The sequence below is a fragment of the Syngnathus floridae genome, chromosome 7, assembly GCF_059516105.1.
Source record: "Syngnathus floridae isolate MCC-2025c chromosome 7, RoL_Sflo_1.0, whole genome shotgun sequence".
Lineage (NCBI taxonomy): Eukaryota > Metazoa > Chordata > Actinopteri > Syngnathiformes > Syngnathidae > Syngnathus > Syngnathus floridae.
In genome coordinates, this window is record NC_142419.1 from 12,619,237 (window position 1) to 12,641,476 (window position 22,240).

At 43.5% G+C, this 22,240-nt stretch overlaps 1 protein-coding gene across 2 annotated transcripts; it reads left to right on the top strand.

Moving 5' to 3' along the window:
- The first annotated feature begins 429 nt into the window (after window positions 1-429).
- ssh2a (slingshot protein phosphatase 2a) lies at window positions 430-21,912 on the top strand. 2 transcript variants are annotated; one of them, XM_088381891.1, is made up of 15 exons: window positions 430-624; window positions 3,199-3,242; window positions 13,549-13,661; window positions 13,953-14,017; window positions 14,288-14,409; window positions 14,607-14,672; window positions 14,749-14,814; window positions 15,101-15,295; window positions 16,955-17,048; window positions 17,137-17,265; window positions 17,450-17,496; window positions 17,837-17,983; window positions 18,066-18,266; window positions 18,349-19,231; window positions 19,682-21,912. In XM_088381891.1, exons 1-15 carry the CDS (start codon window positions 562-564, stop codon window positions 21,032-21,034), a joined length of 3,588 nt encoding a protein of 1,195 aa, XP_088238017.1. In that variant the 5' UTR covers window positions 430-561; the 3' UTR covers window positions 21,035-21,912. The 2 variants fall into 2 exon arrangements, with proteins under 2 accessions (XP_088238017.1, XP_088238016.1); XM_088381890.1 differs by lacking the exons at window positions 430-624; window positions 3,199-3,242 and adding an exon at window positions 7,959-8,469.
- The last annotated feature ends 328 nt before the right edge of the window (window positions 21,913-22,240 follow it).

The following is a 22,240-nucleotide window of genomic DNA, read 5'->3' on the forward strand; positions in this document are numbered from 1 at the left end:
TGCAATATTCCTCTTCGTTCATTTTTTTTCTTTATGGCGTAGTTTCGAGATTTAAGTTTTCATCAGGCAGCCTTCACACCCTTTTGACAGCTGGCAACTCCAACGCATGCGCACAACGCCAGCTGCTGAGCCCAAAAAAATAATCAAGTTTGATGAAGGTACAGTATATATTAAGCGGCAGGAAATTGTTGAAGGTTCATCTTTCAAAATAAAAGCATTTATCTTCACATGGATGCAAAGTATAATTATAAAAATAAATACATTGTTGGGTATGTGTTTAATTTAAACACACACCCAAATAATTCAGTAAAAAATTTCGATCGGTAACTCCATAAAGAAGATGGCTTCACTGAAACGAAAGTCAGCCTAAACTAATTTTACAATGAAACCTACATCGCCGGATGTTGTCTTTTTACAACCCGTGGAGCTTCACTACGCCGGGTGCACTAGCAGCAACCAGACTCAACCTCGAGAGCTAACTGTAGTTTGTCCTATGAAAATGTCCGGCATTCCGGTTTTTTACTATTTTAGGTGACCGAGGTCTTAGCAGGTGTAGGCGGGATGGCGCTGGTCACCGTCCAGCGGTCACCGACACCGAGCACTACCTCCAGCCCCTGTGTGTCGGTGAGTATCCGTCAACTGTTTGACATCTGGCGGAAAGCAATGTCCCTATCACTCGTTTTGCTCTTTTTTTTTTCTTGCTGACTGTGCACATGTAGCATCAAATGTGCAGAAAAGTTATTCTCTGACTCTATTGTTTTGTTAAAACCACCACTATTTGAAAATAAATACTATATATTAACAAACAGTAATGCCGCTATCTTTAGCAGTTTGTCAACTTCCTCCTGAGTCTATTCAGGAAGAAGCGTGACTAATTTTGAATTTGGATAATGACACTGGGGAGTTTTAAACGATGTCGTTCGAAAAGTGTTGTCATGTCAGCATCCCTTCTGCTACATTGACCTCCATTAAGGCGACTTGGCAGAGTGACAGTGAAGAGAAAGGAGCTGCCCCGAAAGCAGGTTAGTGTGACGGGCATGTCATACTATTCGAGGGTTCTCTTATCTACGCCACTGACATGGGGCTTTCAAGCCGCCCAGACAAACCGAGACAGGCGGTGTCGGCGTGGCTTCCATAGATAAAACTGCCGTGTAAGCCGAATGTGGTCAGTGTTGGCTCAGGCTGGGAACGCAACGACTATGTGTGTTTAGGGTGAAGAGCCTTGTCTCTTGGTGGCATGAAGAAGACCTGGGAATTGAGTATACAGTTTGATTCTGGGCTGGTATGGTCTTGGAGGTATGAGTTGCAGCCCATCCAGGAGCTGAAAGTTTTACCTGGGGTGGCAGGAAGTTCATGGGGGGGTAGTTTCCCCCAGACTTGTTATTCTTGTTCGTGTATAGTATATTGTTTCCATAATGTCGTTTAGTGTAGCAAGGCAGCAAGAAAATGTAAAGCGGAAAAAAAATTACGCCAGCTGCCACAGTAAATTACTACCTAAGTTGTCAAACTTGAAATACATTTGAAACATTGAGCAACCACAAATAAATGAGAACTGACTTGGACTGTCTGTGGTTGGATTGGAATGATAAGCCGCAACTTTTTGACTTTTCCGAAGTGGTGGAGAAGACTGCGGAGCGCCGTACATGACTTGCGATGGCGCCGTAGGATGCAACTTTTTCTTTTAAGGAGGAATCAGGCTCTATTGGCACATATTTACTTGTTTTCATTTCTAACTTGATGGATGGGAAGGCAAATCAAAAGTACATTTTCCATATTATGTCCCCTTTAATGACCAGTAATAATAGTCATCATTTTGGTGTCTTCTCCTAGAATGACTTTTCATGAGATTGTGGGATAGAATTTTGTGTAATGCAGTCACACTTGTTGGAAGCTGAAAGCAAGAGCTACATTACAGAATATACTGCACCAAAATATTAATATGCACATGTCTATTGAATTATTAATATTGAATTAAGGTAAGATGATAAGATGCGTTTTGAGTGGAAGCATTTGAGAGCCCTGACCTCAATCATATCCAGGATTTTCAGACTTGAACAGACCTTATGCAACAGCAGCCTCATGAATAATTGTCAAGGTGGCTTGACAAAAAACACTTCACATTCCAAAATCATATCAAAAAATTACTTTTGCATGGAGTAAACATCTGGATGAGTCTTTGCATGTGGAGTGAGAGCAACACCATCAAAAAAAAATGGCCAGAACAGCCTGCTACAATTCCCCATACTTTTCACCTATATTTTTCTAGCAATTTTGTCATTGAACGCATCTTCTAAATGAGCGACCCAGCCATCATCGCAGCTCGCATTACTCTCATTCAGCACAGCAGGGAGCGGCGCACCCTTGTGTGCTGTAATCTGCCTAGCAGCCTGACCAAATCCCCTCTTCTCATTGGCTATAATGCCACTCCCTACACGTGCATGCAGATGAGGTAACCATAGAGATGAGTTTGTGCATTTTACCTTATTGCTTATTATGGGATTGAAACATCATTGCAGGAATTTTCACTCTCTTCCATTTAGGTCACTAAAATAGTGAAGCATGCGTGTCTGTCCGCCTGTCTATTGGTCCATTTGTCTTTAAGTGAAGCTGTGGGATAGCTGATCCGGAGAACATCCCTCCGCCTGGCAGCTGTCCACTCAGATCATCACATCTGTGGGATTGGACTGGGAGTAGTGGATCACGCTAACTGCACCGGTTTTACACCTGCGTCATTCTACATTACCATGATTTACCACCTTCCAATTCCAGTATAAATCCAGTTCTTGCCTGGTTTCCAGTATGCAAATACTGTCGATTTGCATGCACCAGGACTGACAGATTGATGCTGAAGAGAAAGTTCCTGAGTGTTTTTTTTGGGAGGGATTACCATAGGGATTAAAATGTTTGTGTTTGTGGTGGACTGGTTGCTGGTGGGAGAGGATGATTGCATTTTGGTGGGGGCAGGGGAGGTCAGTGAGTGACGAGCATCACAGAGTCTATTTAAGCCATATTCCTTCTGTCTGTTCTGCGGAGGCTGCCTGACATCACAAATGACCCCCCACACACACACACACCCCCACACACACACACCCTTTTAATGGCGGGTTAATTGACTGCTTCAGCAGCCATCATGGTCTGCCTGATGCTTGTGTTCTCTGTTGAAGTGATGACGTTTTTGTCTTTTTTTTTTTCTCCTAGGAATCGGGCAGTGGTGAGGATGACTGTCGCTCTCAACCCAGAAGGTGAGAGACCACATCCTGTTTAGTCAGTCACACACGTCATAGCCTTGGTATCTATTTGTTCTTCTGTGAATACTGCAATTTGCGAGTTCGGCCACTAGGGGGCGTTTGCACATCAATATTCAATCAGTTGCTGCTGCATTTTCTTTCCAATATGATGTCAATTTTTGTGCTATTTCATCATAAAACCTTGAACATACTCTTAAGACCCAGTTGAATAGATAAATTCGTGATCACATATTAACACTCAAGGTTATTATAGAATTACACAGCTCACAAAAAAAATGCTGATTTGGTTCCTCTATTTTTGCTGTATTTTTCTCATGGAGAAATGATCAATTTCATAGATGTCTGTTCTGCTGGCAAGGATAGTTAAGTACTCGACCTCTTTTACAATGAAGCCACACTCTTGTAACGCATCCAAATGTGGCTTGGCATCGTCTGGCTGAAATAAGCAGGGACATCCCTGAGAAATGAATTGTTGTTGAAACTAGTCCATATTTTCTTCTTTTCTTTTTTTCATGAGCTAAACTCACACCCACACACAGTTAATTCTTCAAGACAGACTGAAAACTGTTCTCATGAGGTACTTTGAGGTCTCTTGCTGACATTGTGTGTCAAGTTACGCGCAACTCCATTTGATCTCTAGGAATAAGACCGTCTAATGTTTTTATATTATAATAAATAAATCAACGGAGTGAAATGGAAAGCCAAAGGAAAACACAAACCTTGACTTTCTGATTTTTTGGGTGTAATAGAACACAATGTCAGGTTCACCCAGCGGATCTTGGTTTGCATTGTCGTCAGACTCCTGATGCAGTGTTCCTTGTGCAATATAGTTGCGGCTGTGTGGCTTTTTTAGGTGTATGAAGAAATGTTGTTTCGCTTAATTTGGTGGATTGTGGTTTAATCACAGTGCAGAATCGCTGGCCTCAAGAAAATATGAGCTGACAGTGGGTGAGAAAAAAGTCAGTTACAAAGGTTGTGTGATTTTTTTTTTTTTTTTAACTGTTGAATTACAGTATCTCAAAGAATAGGAGCCCTGTAGATTTAAAAAATGCGGAGTCTGATGTTTGGAGTTTCTGAGGTCCAGAGGTCTTTGATGCTTGCTTAGAACTGATCCGTCTTACAGCAAATCAGGTTTTACTTTATGTTCCTCTGCAACAATATTACATAGAAGTCAATCCCTGGAGCTTTTCTCCTGAGCAATTCCTGGAATGCCCAACCTTTAAAGAGGCTTCTGCTCGCTTACACTGTTAAAATAGTGGAAGGCATTTGTCATCGAGCCCACAAGCGTAACAAATAAAGCATTCTTAAAGTCAAACAGCTTTCTGTACCATCTGCGTCATTTCCATTTTATACTGTCTTCTTCACCCTCTGGGTGTTTGAGTTTCCCCTCTAACATTTCATTATTTGCACTCATTCCATCACCCGTGATCAGGAGTCAACTGTGAACCTCCAAATTGAATGTTAAAGCACAAGTATGGATAGTCTTGTGTCTGTTGAACCTGCCATAAGGAAAAATACAGGAATGACATTTTTCTTTCTGCCTTGTGACAAAATGATCCAAGCGAAACCCAAAATGTTTCCACAATTTTTTTTTTTTCTCTGAACATAACCACTGAGTTTTAATCTGCCAGAAACAGATAGAATATTTGGTGAAAATGAATAATGAGTAAATTATTGCTGAGTCAAGCATTCTGTCAGTTATTGAGAAAAAGCCTCAAATTGTTGAGACAGTGATGAATTGCAGTGAAAATAATGAAACAAAACCAAAAAAAACGGTATGCTGTGTGCACAGTTCTCAATTTGATCCCGATGTCAGATATGCTCGTGTGTTATATCACACAATGTTTTTAAAACATGATGACATCATTCCTCTGAACCCTGAACACCCTGATAGTACCTAAAAGACGTATGTTCCTCATTAGCTGTTAGGTAACACATGAGCGTTGCTGCAGCTGCTGAAGTCGTACACGCTGACAAACGCTGCACGTATTCCCTGCTGCACCATCAACGTCCGCTTTCACCATTTGGCTCATTGCTCACCATTTGTTCAGCATTGCTTAACGCACTAACATGTCGATTGAAGCCAGGGACCTTTTTGAGTGACCCCCAATGCGTATTACATAACAGCCGTGGTCCAATTAACTTTTTCGCCCAGCCATCCAAGGAACAGAAAACCTTGACTTAATAGAATAGAAGTTTTTTTCTCGAAGGTTGGATCCTGGAACTTATAAAGGGACTTTTAACATGCATGATGCGAAGGGACCAAATGTCACAATGTATTGGTTTTATCTACAATCTGTATTTCATTGGCTGTTCTTTCCACACTAATCCCAGACAGGAAATTAAAAAAGACCGAGGAAAGTGCTTCATCTTATTAAGCCAACCAAACAGTCTATATTTATAGTCAATATATAAAGACAACACTCTCCAGTGATGAAAATAAATAAGATTGTTTAATTATGCACACAAAGCCATCTCTAAATATGGGAGAGTACACATTTGACTATTAACGTATATTCCACACGCTACAATTCTAAAAAGGACAAACTAAGTCATAAAATACCTCAATTTCTATTGAAGTCTATTCTACAATTCACCAAAATTGACCCACCCGGCAAGTTAAATAAGAGTACAAAAGAGCAGAAACATAATAAAAAGAGTCATTACCCCTGACTCTTGCCCAGGTCATGTCCATGTGGGCTCGTAGTCCTTACAGAAGCTTCTACCATGGGCCTCTTATAGCTCAATCAAATGAATGAGCTTAAACTTCAGCTCATCTTTGACCTCCATGTGTCTGTTCCTTTGCTCAGATCCCAGTTGTGTAACTTTTCCAGAGCTCGGCTAAACAACAAACATCCCTCTCATGTTACCGGCCTGCAATCCAGGTTCCCACCAAAGGCCAGTTAATTTGACCGCACTAAACCGAACCTCATGACTAAAGCATCAAAGCAGCTGTGTTTGGGTTGTGTGCTAGCTAACCAGAGAGCACGCTGGCGAAATGACTTTGTGATGCAACGGGGGTACATAGGAAGGTGAGTTCAAGTGTGGTGTAGCGTGACCAGAGCAGGTGCTGGTGTGTTTGTGTCGTTTGTGATGTATTCACTTTTGCTCAGTGCGGGACACGACACAATGTTATGACACATTTGTCATAAGTTGTTGTGGTTGATGTTCAAGTATATGCATTTCCCAGAACTGCTTGCTTCACTTTGATTTGGTTAGAACTGATGGTTACGTTGCATGCATTGAGCAATACTCCTGCCAAACCACACCTATGGTTTATTTTTCTATTGTTTTAATATTTATTGTTTAATATTTTAAGATTTTCATATTCACCATAATTGTACTGACTGGATAAATCATCCTTTTTATGCTCCACGATGACATAACAGCATTTACTTTGAGGAGGCCTGAATTACACAATTGAGTATTGTTGGCCAAAAGGTTTATTGGAAATGCGGTAACAGATGAAGCTTGCACGCAAGGCACTATTCAATTCACACTACATGCAATGTGGTTGCCTATTAAATAGGTAATCAAATAATACTCAAATGTATCCTTGTTGATAACAGCTGACATATTTATATAAAATTTCCACACATAAGAGTGCAAATAACTCCACTCTATGAAAGGAATCTGCTGGAGAAGTTAACTGGTGTCAGATTTGACGAGGTGGGCAGCAGTTTTACATTCTTTCGAATTGTTGACAGTTTGCATATGGCTCTCGATGTTGTCATGGCAGCAGGATATAAAAAGTTTAAGAGGTAATAAAATGAGGTAAAACATCGTTCTTCTAACACCACAGACGGGCGTTATTTACATAGTGTGGAATTGCTACATATAATACTTTCACCACCTCAAACTTACCTGACCAGACAAGTGCGTGTACTTCGCCACCTGAGTCACATTCCATTAAAGCTGTCTCGTTCAAATGCGACTTGCTCCTTATGTAACAAGCACAAGATTTGGGTGTGGACAGGCCACAAGTCATTTTGAAGGCAAATCAAAAACTCATGCAGATTTATCTGCTTCTATTACATTAGGCTCACAGAATTTTCCAAGGTTCTCGAAACTCCCCATTTATCTTCTCCTTGTAAGAATATAATAATGACTTGAGTCCATCCAATTAGACCATACTTTTAGAGAATGTAATATTTACAAAAAAAATTATAATAATTTATCTATTTTATATTCCAGGTCACCCCATAGACAGAAATGTACGTGCATTTATTAGATATAAATATATAAAAGTCAAATAAATGTACTGGTAGTTTATTTGACCCCTTTGTCATTTAGAGGTTAGTAGGGTCCCATCTGGCTATTAGAAGCTACAAAACTCATGGCGTTGCACTGTGAGTATTATTTATAGCAAAGCATGCAGTGGCTGGACAGTCGAACACTCGAGCCAGTAAATACTTGGATAAACACACGTCCAGCCAGCCAAGGCATGGAAGCGCATGTAAACAGTGTGATCAGCTGCTTCGAATGGACGCAGAAGCGACTCTAGCATCGCTTGTCCTTCCTCCCTTGTACCCTCATTGGCTCACCAGCTGGACCCGCCTACTTCATTGTGTGATTGGCTCCCTATTTCGCTGGCCTGCCTTCTTCGTGTCGTAATTGGCTTCTCATTTCGTTGTCCCGCCTTCCGCTTTCTCATTGGCTGCCCTCGTTGCGCCCGCCCATAGCACATGCGTCGCGATTTTCCACTCTGACTGGAATGAGGTGAACCCTGTCACTAGTCCCAGTACTGTACAAACCGGTCGCGGTGACGCATCCCAGTAAGGAAATCACCGCGTTTAGGAAACAGTTTTACGAATCAAGACTTTAACAATACCCAGTGGGGATTTTGCGGGCTTATCTTGGCGTCCTTTTAGTCAGACTAGAAGTAAAACTTTGCATCTACTTCAGCTGGCATTCTTTTTTTTTCTGCCCCACGGAATACCACTCTATTGTTTAGGAAAGTGGTTCGAACTTGAATCGAGTGTGTCTTTTTGCCATGGCGGAGCACACGCGTGGGCAGTAAAAGTTTAGTTTTTTACGGAGAGCACCTGACATTTGTCCACTCCCTCTTGCCTGGGCTCCACTAACACGCCGACATGACCCTCGGTGCTGTGACCGACTCTGGGAGCTCGTCGGCGGTCAGCTTCTGCTCGTGTTGCGGGGCCAAAATGGTGCCGTACTTCAGCGACGACGCGGTGGTGTCAAATAATGAAATCAACCAACTGTAAGTGTTTTCCTGCGCATCTAATTGGGAAACACGTTTCTTCGTTGTCCTTTATGTACAAATCAACCCAGTGATATTAGTTTATATATGTGCACGAACATCTTTGGGTTTGAGATTTCATATTTGGGATTGTGACATTTGTAAAAGTTTTGCAATATAGTGTGCATGCGCTGAATGTACTTCCTCGGGATGTAGCAGTACCAGGGTCTTACTCATCATCATCGTCATCATCATCACCGCTGCTTTTTGACCTTATTGAGACATAAGCTGCACAGAGCATGCGTCTTACAAGACCAAACACGCGGGATCGTTACCTTGGTCCCACATAACCTGCTAATAGAGATTGAGGAATGGTGTAATGCACTATATTTTAATTCATGGGTGTCAAACTCCAGTCCTGGGGGCTGCATTCCTATAGGTTTTCCCTTGTTAAACACCTGATTCAATTGATCAGGCTCTTTATCAGGCTCCTGCAGGTGAGCGTCCGTGTGCATTCATGGACCAAACAGTTTGCAACTCGGCCAATGTGACTCCTGTCAAGCCAGCTTCCATTTGAAGTCAAGTCAGCCGCCATAACATTTGCTTCCTAGAGATAACTCCTAGAAAAAAAAAAAAAATTCAGTTTACAGTATTCCTTCTTAGGAAACCCCAAATCAATGTTTGCTATTCGGATTACCATCCATAATCAGTAATGCATTGTTTGGATTGTGATGTTGCGGTATGTATTAATTTCTGTGTTTGAAGTGGTAAAGACTGAAATGAATCTAAATGCCTAAGAAGGCAAAATAAGAAATAATGAATACTGATGGAATAAAAGCTCAATCTCATCAGGATCAGACAAAATCTGTGATCATGAAAAGAAAATCAGGAGTTGAAATTACTTGATTCATGAGTGATTAAATTATCTTCATCCACTTTTCCAGGAAATCAATTCATGCGTCTGTCTCCCCTGTCTGTGTTTTGTTGAGTGTTTCGTAACATTCTTGTTCAGTCAGCAGTTGGCAGAGCCCTGGGTGAGAAATTGCCTTCTGTCACGGGTTTGGGGAAGTCGAGGGCAGCTCCACTTTTGATTGCAGTGTTTTGTCACTCATCTTACTCATGAATGTGTACTCTGAGGTTATTGAGTAAAGCCTTAAGTGAGGGTGGGGGCGGAAGTATGTCAAAGCTTTAGTTATTATTCAAATTACTTTTTTTTTTAAATTAAATGCTGCTTGAATACTCGTTTGTGGCCTTTGAGGTGAAGAAGTTATGTTCCACGTCTGAGCATGTTTAGTGTTTGTTTGTGTTCACTACTGTACAATGTATTTGTTCAGTAATTACAAGATTAAATTATATCAGTGGGCCGAAAGTGGTGCTATCATTGGGCAGACAGGTGAAGTCCTGTGCCCCCCCCCAAAGAAAACAGAAAGGAGTGGAACACTTAAGTGTGTTGTGAAAACACCATCTAGTTTATAGTTACATCAAAATTCAAGTCTTTGTGCTGTTGATGAGATACAGCTTCCCACAGAAGTGAGTACACCCCTCACATTTTTGTAATACCTTCTCAAGGTTCCAGACTCCCAAATGGGTTTTTGAGTTTTCCCCTTGTCTGGTTAGGACCAGGGAATGTTGTCAATCTTTATCGACTGTGGTTCTGTGAAGCCTTTTGACTCTTGCGATGAAAGGCGCCCTTGCGTCATAATCCAATTATTTCCCCATTGCTTATCAATTTGAGTCCGTTCAAAATGTGACGTGTATTCAGTGGGTGGTTTGGTTGCAATGTCCGATAAAAGGCAAAAATGCACAGAATCCAAAATGTTGCTTCCAATCACAGGGGAATTTGGGAAACCCAATTTGAAGTTAAGCAAACAGTTTGAAGTGAAGCAAACTTCCCCAAACTGTTCCTACAAAGCATGAAATTGCCAAACTCGTATTGATTATTTCATTACTGCGGAGATGGTGGAAAATTGATTTTTTTCATTGCTTCTAAAAACAATTAGAAGTGCTTCCAGAGAAACTATGATCCCTTTGCCTCGTCTAGACCCCCATGCAGCTTCGAACCTTATGAGCCTGCCCTCCATTGAGCTCTGCCCTAAATTTATCCCATCTCACAGTGACAAATATGGGCACAGGCTGGTTGGGGCGGGCAGGGGGGTCACTTATCTGCCGACCATGTAGAGTGATCCTTCCATAGTGATGATTGTGTCTCGGATGAACTGCTGCCTTACTTTTATTCTTCAATGGCTGCAAAAAAAAAAAAATCAACTCTACTCAGGCAACTAAAACCAAGTGAACAAACCATTTGGCAACCGGGACAGGGAATGCTTCCTCATAGAACTAACTTGGAATAGAATTTGTGTCCTCCACTCATAGGTTGAGATAGCGAGAGGGAGCAAAGGGCAGAGAGAGAGCAAGCCAATTGAATATGTAGGTCATCCATTGCTGATTTTTACTTCCACCTACCGTTAGCCGCCATAAGCGACTTCTACTAATTCTGCATCAAACCAAATATGAGTCATGTGAACATGTCAGGTAGTTATGTCATGTCATATTACATTTACATCAGGAATTCCAGTTTAGGCCTGGAGGCTTATGCACTGCATGCATAGACACAGTATTGTGGTTAGAGGACTCTATATGTGGTCTATTAGACTCCACGCTTATTTGCATATATAGGCGACCCGTTTGAACTGCTGCATGTCATCGCGAACCCACAATAGGATTTTATGTAGAGTAAGTGACTGACACTTTTAGACTCCACGCTCATTTGCATATACGGGCGACCCGTTTGAACTTCTGCTGCATGTCGCCGCGAACCCTCAATAGGATTTTATGTACAGTAAGTGACTGACACGAAGTGAATGCCATCTATCAATAGCTTACACTTTTAAAGGACTGGTCTGTTTTTAGCTTCCGTCCTTGACACGCAACCCCACAACCTTCTCAAGCCGAGTGTATTCTCCGATCGGTTTTGAAAGAGTCCGATTTTGCACGTGCATAGCATTCCGTTTACGACTTTCAGCGGAGGTTGTATTACCGATGACCTTAGCAAAGCTTTACAAGGTCATTGCTGTGTGATTGAACGTAGGGACCGGATTGAAAAAGTAGTCGACGCCGGGATTGTGGAAAAGAGGATGTGATGAAGGGGGAGTGAGCGGAAACAGCTGGCTCAAGGGTGGCTAGGTTATGGGAAATGAGTACTGCTCATGGCTGCCGTTTTGTTTTTCTTTCTTGTCCCCCTTGTCTGTCTATTGCGATTGCATGCGTGGTCTCAGCAAAAACTCAGCAAGGAAGATTGAATGGCCGGAGCTGGGAAGAGATTAGGTTACGCAGGAAAAAGCCAGGCAGCCGAAAAATCCTGTTTTGCACAAGAGGATGAGTTTGAAATAGACCAAGTCATGAACCCTTTGAACTGCACACGATCAGTTCTGTGAGTGTAAAGTAGCAACAAGAAAACAGACATTATAATGAGAATTATTGGGACCTGCTCAGACTTTTGACTTTTCATGTTGACACCTGTACGAGTACGGGTGTTTCAGCATGTTTCACGTGTCAGTTCCTCATCTTCATTTCAAAGCCCAGAGGTGATGAAACCGCCCCTATTAGAGGTCAGTAGAACAGGTTTGCCAAGTAGCTTTGTTTTCTCAGTATGTTCCCTTTTTTCATTCTCATGTACCCGTCATAAACCACAAAATCAGGTTCTCACAAAATCTGATGACACCCCTGGCAAGAGCTCTATCAAAAGTATTTGTGGTTAAAAGGTTTTCAGACATACCTGATCAACAATGGAGGACAAAGCATTCTCTAACACAAATGCATTTTTTAAATTTTTTTGATCATTTCAGCGAGAATTGGCTTGCCGCATCATGTCTTTTTCTTTTTTTTTTTTTTTTTTTAAACACTGTAAAGACACACATAGGTCAAACCTAAAAAAAAAAGTGGCAGAAATCTTACCATACTGATTTGTGTATTTTATCTATGGTAGTTCTTTTACAGACTGTTTCTTTAGATATTTTAATCAGTATGAGCAAGATTGGTACTGGGTGGTACAGAAAAGAGGCGAGCGCCTTGTCTGTTATCTGTTCCCTGTTTCTCCACCCACATAGTACGTAATGTTTTTGTTATGATCGTGGTGTCACGTGGTATTTGTCTTAAATACATCCTACGATAATTTTGGCTTTAGATCCCATCTGGCTAGTGGTAATAATTCTGACAGCGGTGTCTGTGATTTGTGGTCACTCTGCGTGTGCTAATACACGGCAAGTCACATGGTTGTTATTCAAGTGCCACATGAATGGCTGTCACCTGCTATGTCACCATCTTTATGGATGTGTGCTGCTCCCTTCAATGTCATTTGACACACTCGTTATGGCTACAGAATCTCGAAGGTTAGTGGACCACGCGGTGTGTGGAAACAAAAAAGCCAGCGCCTCACACTTCAACGCCGCAACGGCTGAGAATAGCAACACACTGACTTTGCTTTTCGAACGTATCCTCCTCAATGCAGTGACCTCAGTCACGCTTAACGCGATGAAGTGTTCTAAAGGGGAACACAAGATCACCTTTTGGTCCAGAGATTTGTGTGCTGGCCAGCGCTTATCAAACATTGCGGAGGAGGGGAGCAGGCTCCATCTTCTCGCTGTCCCCTCCCAGTCCCGCTATCCCTCTTTGCTCACAGCTGCTCCAGTGAATGCAGTCAGTGTGTGTAATCCAGCTGTGTGGAGGAGCAGAGAACATTGTGTTCTGAGTTCCCATTCGGGTTTGTTTTTGTTCCGATTTTGGGGTGACTCCTGCCAACACGGGCTTGAATCGAGAACTGCGACAATGACATAATCCTGTGACCGCACCACTTATACTTGAGATACATTCAGTGACATAAGTTCATAAAACAACAGTCCATTTTAATTCGATATCTGCGTTGTTGTTTTTTAGCAGGCTCAATTTACACGTGGTTGAAGATTTGAAAAGATACAATTTTAGCTGCGAGTATTAAAATGGCTAAAAACATAGTCTGCTTGTTAGATGGTGACATTTTATGTTTGTGTCACCCCCCGCTTAAGGCATACGAATTTATTTATTTATTTTCCTCCTTCCGTACAGTATCAGCGAGAGCTTCCTCACAGTAAAAGGTGCAGCTCTTTTTCTCCCAAGAGGAAATAGTCCCACGCCAAACTCTGCACCTCATATCAGCCAGCGCTGGAACAAGCACACAGGTAAAAGATTTACATAGAAGTATCGCCGTCTCATTGGCTGTTTTCAGAACCTCACATCTATACATAACATTGTGTAGAATGTGGCGAAACTATAAATATATACAAAGGGTTTCTAAAAATGGCACCATGTTTTTGAACAAAGAAAGTACTCTGCTCTATCGAGCAAAATGACGACAGTGTCACCGAAACTGGCCTAAGGCGAAATGAAACAGTATCTCGGTTCTAATGTTAACATTTCACTGCCAAGAATGTCCTGACAAACCGAGACTAAATGCGTATATTTTTTACTAGGGGATCTCCAGAAACATCTTCAGACTATGTTCACTGTGCTGCGGCCGGAGGACACAATCCGACTGGTGAGTAACACACTGGCACCCTTTGTAAATATATTTATATATTATTTTATTTTTCATATATGTTCGTATTGTATGTACAGACAAAATCAGATGATTGGGCCAGGGATTTTTATTTTATTTTTTGTTAGGGGGAAATAAAATTGTGTTTTTGCATGATATTACTTTTTAAAAATGATAAGTACACCACAGTCATGAAAATGACCATTGTGGTAGTCAGATACAAAAAGGAGTCTGATTTTTATTTTGGTTTTCTCCCCCCCAATCCATCAGGCTGTGCGTCTGGAGAGTTCCTACGATCAGGTAACCCGCTACTTGGTGGTGGTCTCCACCAACGGCAGACAGGACACAGAAGAATCCATCGTTCTTGGCATGGACTTCTATTCCTCTGACAGGTTAGTACCATTCTATTTAACATGATGAGCATTTTCCCATTAAATTGCACAAAAAGGGATGAGGGATGAAAAAGTACAGACCAAGCGAATAATTTTTTTTTCCGAATCAAAACCACAATAAAACATGGAAGTAGTTCGACTTTGTAACATGTGGAAGCCATTATTGTGATATTTGACATGCTGCTTGTCTCTGCCAGTTGCTGTACCGTGGGCTTGGTTCTACCTCTATGGAGTGACACGATGATCCACTTGGACGGAGATGGGTACGTCCTGGTTCGCGCCTACCGTATCGCTGTGACTTGTCTCGATTTCTCAAACCGTCCCTCTTTCATTCCGCAGAGGTTTCAGCGTGTCAACTGTGAATCGAGTTCATGTTTTCAAGCCAGTCTCAGTCCAGGCAATGTGGTACGCATCATTTTAGTTTGGGCTCAGGATAATTACTTGCAGAACGTAAGAAAATAGTTTGAAGGAAGCAGGGCTTTTTATCATTGTCATGTAGTAGGTGGTTTCCCACTAAACCCAATTGTTTTTCCAGCGTGGGCTATGTTTAGGAAAAGAGACACGTGAACCGCTTTGACATTTTTTACTTTTAATTTCTTGAACAATGTAAAACGTGAACGTATTGTTCAGCGTCCACAGATGTCTTTTATTTGCCTTGATTGTGAAACGTTGCTTTTGTTGCCTATGTCAGGTCGGCTCTTCAGTCACTCCACAAAGCGTGTGACATTGCCCGCTGCCACAATTACTACCCGGGCAGCCTGTTCTTGACATGGGTCAGCTATTATCAGAGCAGGATCTCCTCCAACCAGTTCTGCATCAACGAGTGGAACGCCATGCAGGATGTTGAGTCACACCGTGCCAATTCACCTGTTCTCTTCACAGATTTGTGAGTAGATTGTTGACGTGATCATCATACACTTGTTAATCTTCCATTGGTTGCCTGCATAATTTATAGAACTCAGTGTTTAGAAAACAAATTTACCCCCAGTTAGAAAACATGAAAGTTGAAACGTGCCTGTCACGTGTCTGTTTATCGAAAAGCACATCCAGAGAGGACCATCACATCTCAAAACATTGCCCAACAACTTCTCACGTTCTGCTGGAGTTGCTTCATTTTCCATCGAACATTGAGCAAGAGCATCCACGTGCTTGCTGTAACTTTAGGGCATTTTAAAATTGGCATAGACGAAGATCAAATAAAATGACACGTGTGGCGTATGTACACTGAAATACGTTGACTTTATAACAGAATTGTCAACAGTCCCATAAGGAAGTATCAAAAACCAGGATGGATTTATGGCTCGACTAATGCCAAGGAAATTCCTCCTCACCTTCTGCCTAGTCATGTGCCTCTTGTTACACATTTGGATCGTGCGTATGTTTCTCACTGAGATTCTGGAGCGTCCAAAATAACTGAGCCTTTAGCTGTCTTGGTTTACATTTGGAAAAGTAGAGTCCAGACGCACAGAAGCAGGTGGCAGGCGAGCGCACGTTCGTTGGCAGCGGAAGATTTAAATAGAACGCTTCTATTCGAACGCAAGGTGGGAGGACTGGGAAAAAGCAAAGGTGGCTGACAATAAAATGAAAAAATCCAAATAAACAATCAGGTACGTGCTGCTCTCCTGGAACATAAACTCGTCACCCTTTCCCGGCAAGGGCTCTGTTTGTGTTGGAGTAGACTTAATAAGGCGGGCCACACATGTTTTACGAGCACTACACACACACAGCCACACACACACACACACACACACACACACACACACACATCAATCCGTATTTGTTTTGTAGCAGAAGGTGACCCAGTCTAGTGCTTGTTGACAATGAAGCTTATAATTTTGTCTTTTACTTAATTTTCTTTAACCACTAAGTGATATCAGCGGTTATTCTGTTTTCATATTGCTCAAAGTGAAGTAAACCATAACAGAATGGAATTTATTTCCTCATCACCAGGCATCGTGTTGTCACACATCTGTCATGCATCTGAAAAAAATGACTTTTTCCGTGGCTTTCTGCGGTCAGCTGCCCCTCCGGCTGTCTGCGGGCGTGCCAGTGCCTTATAAAACGCTTCAGTCATGACTTGATGCAGTGTCTTTGTTGGCAAAGGAGAATAGGCACTCTCAAGCCTGAGGAATTATTCTGGAGGGGTCAAGCACTAAGACAAACAAGCCAACTGACGAAGAATTCACAGCACGCCCTCCGTTTGACCCAATGCTAGGGAGCATTTACGTAAAGAAGGAGCTTTGAAGAAGGGACGTTTCATATAGGCCATTTGAAGTCAGCGTTCCGAATAGCATGGAGTCAACAGGAGTGTTCTACAAGGGAACTTTAGTGTCTCTCATCTCAGATTTTCTCTTCCCACTCTGGTTTCTGAGAATCAGACAAAGCTGTCATTCTTTGGTGGAATAAATCATCTCGCTGGCATTCGAATAATTCAGTGAACAGAAGCGCTTACCACCATGACATGACAGTTCTTTTTGTTCTTGCGCACCCCCAAAGATTGTGTGTGATTGAATTTTTTTTCAAATGTGTGTTAATTTGTGCACAGGCCCACAGAAAGGGAGCGCACAGAGCGACTGATCAAGATGCGCCTCCGAGAGATCATGATGCAAAAGGACTTGGAGAATGTTACCAGCAAGGAGGTAAGAAACCAGACATCAGACATTTTTGCTTTTGGAAGGTGGAATCATTTAGTTTGACCGCTGTGCTTACCTTACCTGATCTTACTAGATCCGCACAGAGCTGGAGATGCAGATGGCATGCAACTTGAGGGAGTTTAAGGAGTTCATTGACAACGAGATGATCGTCATCCTCGGGCAAATGGATAGCCCCACGGAGATCTTTGAACATGTTTACCTGGTAAGAACCCCAAAGTCTCTTTGTTGTCCTTTTACCAGGACTCCAGCCGCCGTTACATCATCCTCTAGTGAATGATTAATAAGTCTTGGCTCGGTTAGAGTTAGTCACCGCCGACTGTGTCAAATATGAGCTTGTAACCCGACATGGGATAGCTTTATATTGACAAGAGTTGTGTTGTCTCCAGGGCTCTGAGTGGAACGCTTCCAACCTGGAGGAGCTACAGAACAGCGGGTAAGATGTTTGTCCCACACATAAGCTCTGGATTGCAATAAGAACAGTTATTCTGCAGATGTGATTTTATTTATTTATAACGCATTACGTTATCGGAATTATGCGAAAAATGCACATACGTGTCCTGAAAAGATTAAACTAAGAGAAGCCGAATGGCACGTTAGCCTTGCTTTGTATTTCTCAATATACTGTAGCATTGCATAAATAAAAGCAACATTTACATTTGACATTTACATTTCATTTATCGATATTTTTTGGTTGGGTGGCATTAACTAAGCATTGAACAGAAAACATCAATCGATGATGACGTTGAAAGGTGACCTTCCCATCTCTTATCTAGCGTCCGTTACATCTTGAATGTGACGAGAGAGATAGACAACTTCTTCCCGGGCATGTTTGAGTACCACAACATCAGGGTGTACGACGAAGAGGCCACCAACCTGCTGGAGTACTGGAACGAAACCTACAAGTTCATTACCAAAGCCAAGTAGGCCTTCACGCAAATGCACACGCTCCTCTTTCCCAGCTTTGGGCTAAAAAATACTTTTCCTCTTTTTCTTATCTCCTAGGAAAGCCGGTGCCAAGTGTCTGGTTCACTGTAAGATGGGTGTGAGCCGCTCGGCATCCACGGTCATCGCTTACGCGATGAAGGAGTACGGCTGGTCGCTGGACGACGCCTTTGAGTATGTGAAGGAGAGACGAGCTGTAACCAAGCCGAACCCCTCCTTCATGAAGCAGCTGGAAGAATATCAGGGAATTCTGCTCGCCAGGTGGGATTGTTATTAAAATTCCTGAACGTAAACTGCAGTGAGTCACGAGTATTTTATTCATGATTGATTTGTCTTTTCCCAGCAAACAGCGGCATAATAAACTATGGCGCTCCCACTCCGATAGTGACCTATCAGATCGCCCTGAACAAATGTGTAAATCCTCATCTCACTCCCTGGGACGGTCCGACTCCCAGAGCAACAATAATAATTCCTCCCCTGCCTTGCATCACTTCCTGGGCGTGGCCGTGCTCCAAGCTCTAGTTTCTGAACCTGACGACGTAGCTAAATCAACCTCGAAACTTCACACGCAATGCAACGATGCACGCGACTCACCAATTGAGGAGCCGCTCAAAACGGAGTGTGACGACACGCCCTCGCCGCGACCGCACGCAGTCGTGCTCGTCCCAGAGGAAAAAGTCGCCACCGCTGAGAACCCGGTCATTACGGTACCTGCTATCATCCCTCCCCCCTCGCTCCTCATCCTCCCCCCAACTCCTGAAGTCCAGCGGGCTCACAAGGGTCACGCGACACCACTGGGTAGCGCGGAGAGCAAACCAGTGGAACTGTTTCTTCACTACCCTGAGCAAAGCAGCTCCGAGGACTTTTCCCCCGTCACCGTCATGTCGTCAGACACCTCGGAAAAGACGCCATCCGATTCGCAGAGTGAGAAATGCAGCCCGGTCAGCGACGCCCCTGTCCCCACGCCGCTTTCCTCAACTGGGCGTAGCGACGACAACAACAACCCCAGCGAGTTTCCCGACGATGCGGATGACCGCGGCGAAGCGGACGGCTCGTCCAACCACAGCTCGCAAAGCATCGACTTCTTCAGCGCCAGGGAGAAGTTTCTGGGCTTAGCCCAAGAGGACAAAACGCAGCAACCTTCTGAGCAAAGGTCGCCCTCCCTCGACGCCAATGACAACAGAGCGACTGAGGAAGATGAAGCGAGTGAAGACGGGACAAGTCAGGTGACGATCGGTTTTTATCTTCCTGTCTCCATGGAGTTCTTTTATGACATAGTTTTTTTACAAACATCAGTTCTATATAGTATTTTTTTTTTTTCTTCCCTTCATTTTTCATGTATTCTCAGTGCCACCTTATTTACTCATTTATACAGCACAACCTTTCTAAAGCTACCAGAGGGAGCTTCCATTTTTTAAATTAAAATATAGTTCTTCATTGTCAGCAGAGGTTTTCTCCTCTTCTAATCAAAGTTGCGTTTTTCATTTTCTCAGTGAGATATTAAACACCAATTCAAATTGCTCTCTTGTCCCAAAATTGATAAATGATGCAATTTGTTTTCTTGAAGTGGCCTCGCCTTTTACTAGGTGCTTGTCATGTAAATCTAGCCTGAAACAACAAATTGATTGCCTACTTCAACACACTAACAAAACATATTACCTTCTCTCTGTCCGCAGTCCGAGGTTAGCGATGACAAGCTCAGCCCTGACAGCTTTGATCAGCCTCACCACGACAACGGAATATCAGTCCGCCATATTGTAACTGAGATCGAAGCCATATGCCACCCAACTACTTCCTTAACTCCTTCCACCCCCTCCTCACCGTCGCCATTCTCTCCACCCTTGCATGGACCTCCGCTCGTTCGGGGGGATCCTCCGGAAGGGGCGGAGCCCGAAGTCTTGCCGTGCCCGCCGTCTCCCTCGACGCCGCCGTGCGACCTGCCGGCCGGCTCTGTTCGGCGGGCCACCGAGCAGCTGGAGCAGAAGTTGAGGCAGGAAATGGAGATGGTGGCGGCCCAGCGTTCCCCACTGCCTTCTCCATGCAGCGAGCACCCCCCTGTCCGAACATTCGAACTTCCAAGCCGCTCCAAGGGTGAGACTGTTGCTGAGCAACTGAACGACTCAGAAGCAGCCAACCTCCAAAACACTTCTATCAGCCACACGTTTGGTGCTCTTCTACATCCTCAAAGCCATATGACATATGATACTCCAACAGTAGACTCATCTCAACATACCTCAGCCCAAACCCAAAAAGACAATGAGCTCCAAATGACTCTGGATGGGGTCACAATCCAGGAGTCCAACCCTGACGAGAACCTGGACTCCCTCAGTGTGGGAGGGAGTTGCGGTTCCGACTGCGCCGCTCAGAAGCGTCTGGCGCGTGGTAGCCAGGAGCTGGAGAGGATTCGCCAGACTTTGAGAGAACTTCAGGCGTTCCTCCACGAAGGCGGCGGCCTGGAGACACCGGACACGGGGCAGCCTCTCTTCATCGAAGCGGAGCCCCCTCCCGGTTCAGATGCAGCGCAGCGACTCAAACAAGATGGGAAGAGTCTCCTCGAGCCAGCCGGATGGCACCGAGCTGTCGAGCTGGAGGCTCGCATCCGCCAGGCGGGCCTAACCCCGCCTTCGCTCATGAAGAGGTCAGCTTCCTTGGCTAAACTGGACTGCCTGGAATTGTCACCTAACGACCTCAGCGACCTCGACCTGAGGCAGCACGCCCGGACAACGGCGGCGGTGGCGGCGCACTCCCACTGCGCTTTCCCCACGTCGCCATCTCATTCGGATGACACGTGGAAGAAGCAGAAAGTTCTCGCCACAAACAATATTGCCGAAAAGACACGTTTACCCGGTGAAGAGCCCTCCCCTTCCCGCTCCCCTGAGAGGAGCGAGCGGGAGGAGGCGGAGGGCTGCGGCTCGACGTCGTCGTCGCGGCAACAGGTGAGGGCTTACTCTTCTAGACGTTCGCGGAAAGCCAGTGAGAGGAAGCAGCGTGCCGCCGCTGCCCCCGCACTGCTGTACAACACCATGTGACCTCACCCAGTGCACCATGTGACTTCACTGGAACGCACGCAAGTGGACTCAGCACCGAGTGTGCCAATGGAACGTGTAGCAGGTGTGTTTGCAATTACATGACAACTGCGTGTGTGAGGAGTCGTTAGTGACGTGATTCGATGGAAAGCCGTTTAATCATTTATTCGATATCTTAACCAATCCGTGTGCTCGGGCTCTAGTATTAGGGGCGGGTCATTTTCAGCAAGACAGGCTTACTCTACTGTCGCACGCTATTTTTTTTTTTTAATAGTGCGGACAGATTGATGGGGACAACCTTAAACAGGATTTATATAGATGATTGAATAAAAGCATTTATGGCTTTCCATTGGAGTCAAGATTACCTGACACGCACTTGAAATACTCAAGATACTGAAATGCTCTCACACATTGCACTGAAATGCTCATATATACTGAAATACATGTTTTTGTACTGTTTGTGAGAACATTTCAGTAGTGTGTGTTTATGAGGTAACCTTGAAGTTCTGTTTCTAACAGCCCCTAATGTCAACTACTGGATGTGTTTAAACTGGATTGACAACCTTTTTTTATGTCCAGTGTGTGCATGTGTGACTTTCATTGCAAAGTGTATAAACTCCAACAAGAGGGCTTCTTCTCAAAACATGCACTTTACTGTTTTGATTATCATTTTCTTTTATTTCTTATCCTACGAGAATGTTTTGCACTGTCAATGGAGACTCGATAGTCTCATCGTGTTTTGTTTTTCCACAAATGGACAAATGTTTTTAAAATCATGTTTTAATTCAACCAGGGCAAAACAGAATATGTTCAAGACTTTTCTTTGTTTTTTTATTTTTATTTCAGTGCTTTAGCAGTAAATAAATACAGTTGGCTTTTGATTGACGTCTGACTTCTCAATATACACATAGTTGATTTCTACTGCCATCTGTTGGACAGCAAGTGCACTTCATCGTGCACGCGCCTGAACTTCAGCCACGTCACAGTGGGGGGGGTTGCTGTCACTGCTGACATTTTTACTTATTGCTTCAGGAGGCTAATTAAACACTGATAGAGGCCACCAGGGTACCTTTCACTCTCTCACTAAATTATTTAACCAGAAGAGGTGACATTGAAGCACCTGATTATAAAGTACATTCAAAATAATATACATCACGAGCCCCACTTGGTATTTTTGTAATTAGAACATCAGATTTGAAGTGAGGAGCA